We start from the raw sequence: 2,779 nt of genomic DNA on the forward strand, positions 1-2,779 counted from the left end.
AGGGGGAGGGGAACAGGGCAATGTTAATCCCCAGTTGTTTTGAAGTTGTCCTGTAAGCAGGTTAGTATCTAAACTGCCCGAAATGGAAGGGTTCAATGCTTTGTTTCAGTTATGTGATTCTCTCTGTGTAACCTGGTCTGCACATAGATCGTCACAACACTCTGGGAGGTGACACTTCTCAGTTTTCTTTCAAACTAGATGTTCTAGAGAGCACTAGCTGCAATCACATTGGGAGACTGATGCTCCATGACAGCTAAAAGTTGGATTGAGTTTCAGGAGCTACTATATATAAAGCTGGGTCGACTTATGTCACTGCACTAATTAAATGCCATCTGGGTGGTTCCTCTGGGTTTTTGAGTCCATCATCCAGTTCAGATCGAGTCAGAGGCCAAGGAGGAGAACATGATGATGGACCTTTTTGAAACTGGCTCCTATTTCTTCTACTTGGATGGGGAAAATGTTACTCTGCAGCCATTAGAAGTGGCAGAAGGCTCTCCTTTGTATCCAGGGAGTGATGGTACCCTGTCCCCCTGCCAGGACCAAATGCCCCCGGAAGCGGGGAGCGACAGTAGCGGAGAGGAACATGTCCTGGCGCCCCCGGGCCTGCAGCCTCCACACTGCCCCGGCCAGTGTCTGATCTGGGCTTGCAAGACCTGCAAGAGAAAATCTGCCCCCACTGACCGGCGAAAAGCCGCCACCCTGCGCGAAAGGAGGAGGCTAAAGAAAATCAACGAGGCCTTCGAGGCACTGAAGCGGCGAACGGTGGCCAACCCCAACCAGAGGCTGCCCAAGGTGGAGATTCTGCGGAGCGCCATCAGCTACATCGAGCGGCTGCAGGACCTGCTGCACCGGCTGGATCAGCAGGAGAAGATGCAGGAGCTGGGGGTGGACCCCTTCAGCTACAGACCCAAACAAGAAAATGTAAGCCTAGATGCTGCCGGGGCAGGGAAATGCAAAGGCTGATTAAACGCCTTCCTCGGGGCCTTAACCTCCAGCTGCTTGGTCTTTTTTCCCTTCCCCCTTTCTCGCCCGCCCCTCCCGCTCCGTCTCTAATGAACCCCCAGTGACCCAAGAAGACCGGGTGCTTGCAATAGGCAGGAAATGCGTACCCGGCCCGAGGAAGCAGGAAAGCCCCCCCCCCCCCACCCCACCCCACCCCACCCCACCCCCGGAACCGATGTTTCTTTCCTAATCTGCTGCTGCCTTGGTTTTCCCTCCAGCTTGAGGGTGCGGATTTCCTGCGCACCTGCAGCTCCCAGTGGCCAAGTGTTTCCGATCATTCCAGGGGGCTCGTGATAACGGCTAAGGAAGGTAAAGTAAAAGAAAGGGCTCTGGGCCGCACCGGAGAAAATCAGGGAGGTGGATAGGATGCTTGGTCCGAGAGGGCTCGAAGCGAGAGCAGGGACGCGCCCTGCGAAAAGGGCGCTCTTTGCGCGCAGGGACCAGGCCTTTCTGCGCTGCCAAAGCGGCCTCGCGCGGGGCGCGGAGCTGCTTCGTTTTCCTTGTTTGGGTGCTATGTTTGTGTGTTTGTTTTTTCGCTCAGGAGGGGCAAGTATTGATTCGTCAGCCTCGAGTAGCCTTCGATGCCTTTCTTCCATCGTGGACAGTATTTCCTCGGAGGAACGCAAACTCCCCTGCGTGGAGGAGGTGGTGGAGAAGTAACTGGGCCGGCGCTTGAGACCTTCTCCACGCAGCAGGAAGATCCCACCGACCCTTCCTGGCCTAATCCTTTAGATTAGGTCACATTACATTAACATTTAGGAACCCAGACCGAAAAGTTGGTGAAAGGGAAGGAGACACATTCACAAAGAAACGTTGCGAAAACTGTTGTGCACGCTCAAATGAAAAAGCCTTACGGCTTTGGGCTTTTATTTTTTTGGAACCGCGAGTGGCTTAGGTCTAGCCTCATTTTGTTTTTGTTTGGTTGGTTTTATAATATATTAACTTTTATTACGGTGATCCTTTTGTGCCATGTTCAAAAGAAGTTCATTCCTGTCTAAAGTGGGAACGTTGCATTTAATGTTAGAGGTATTTAATGTATTTTTGTAAATAGTTTAGCACTTTCTTTTTTTATGTAAACCTAAAATATATTTTAAATGTGGAACGATGTATATAAAATGTGCGAGGATCCTGGTATTGTAATATTAAAAAGAAGTCTCTATATGAACAAAGTTGGTCCTAATTTGATGGAACTGGAAAAATATGTTTGGAGGCATGTGTACAAAAATAAAGAGGAGCCATATTTTAATTTAGACACCACACAAGCCCATTTATTTGGGTGTTTCCTTACATGCCAATTGAAAGGGAGGAAATTTGGCTTTCTTTAGTCTGAATTAAACTGGATAATTTTCTATCTCTCGTAGACCTCACACTTGTCATTGGAAGCGAATAGTGCCCAGAAGAAAAATGTCATTTTTCCTTTATCAGCATCCTTTTCCATCTGGTTTTACACTCCTATACCTGGAGATCTGGGTGAGATTTACTTACCCAAAGTTAACAATGGAATTTTCAATCTAGGAAAATATGGTTGCAAGAAGTTACCACACCAAAACTGTGCTCATTTTCCGAAAAGATCTTCAGCGGATTTACCCCCAAATTGCCTTCCCTCTTAGCCTTCCCAGGCCGCTCTTGTCCTGAAGTGTGGATCTGGAGTTCCCGGGGCTGCATCCGGCATCCTCAGGGCCGGATCCCGGGCCCCCTCCCCAGTTTTCTTGAACTAGACTGGTCCCTAGCAGACTGGAATATCCTCAAGGCCTCCTTTGGCTTGGGTCTGTTTTCC

The 2,779-nt window shown here is 49.5% G+C and overlaps 1 protein-coding gene across 1 annotated transcript; it reads left to right on the forward strand.

The window, feature by feature from the left end:
* Positions 1–316: 316 nt before the first annotated feature.
* Positions 317–2,167, forward strand: MYF6 (myogenic factor 6). Its single transcript, XM_032171668.2, has 3 exons — positions 317–921; positions 1,221–1,311; positions 1,544–2,167. Exons 1-3 carry the CDS (start codon positions 403–405, stop codon positions 1,660–1,662), a joined length of 729 nt encoding a protein of 242 aa, XP_032027559.1. The 5' UTR covers positions 317–402; the 3' UTR covers positions 1,663–2,167.
* The last annotated feature ends 612 nt before the right edge of the window (positions 2,168–2,779 follow it).

This window comes from Hylobates moloch, unplaced genomic scaffold (assembly GCF_009828535.3).
Source record: "Hylobates moloch isolate HMO894 unplaced genomic scaffold, HMol_V3 SCAFFOLD_12, whole genome shotgun sequence".
Classification (NCBI taxonomy): domain Eukaryota; kingdom Metazoa; phylum Chordata; class Mammalia; order Primates; family Hylobatidae; genus Hylobates; species Hylobates moloch.

Excerpts from the sequence above, each read along its gene's own strand:
- MYF6 (XM_032171668.2), top strand. The coding sequence starts at position 403 with ATGATGATGGACCTTTTTGAAACTGGCTCCTATTTCTTCTACTTGGAT. Across the intron at positions 922-1,220 it reads ACAGACCCAAACAAGAAAAT|CTTGAGGGTGCGGATTTCCT; the intron begins GTAAGCCTAGAT and ends TTTTCCCTCCAG. Across the intron at positions 1,312-1,543 it reads CGTGATAACGGCTAAGGAAG|GAGGGGCAAGTATTGATTCG; the intron begins GTAAAGTAAAAG and ends TTTTTCGCTCAG.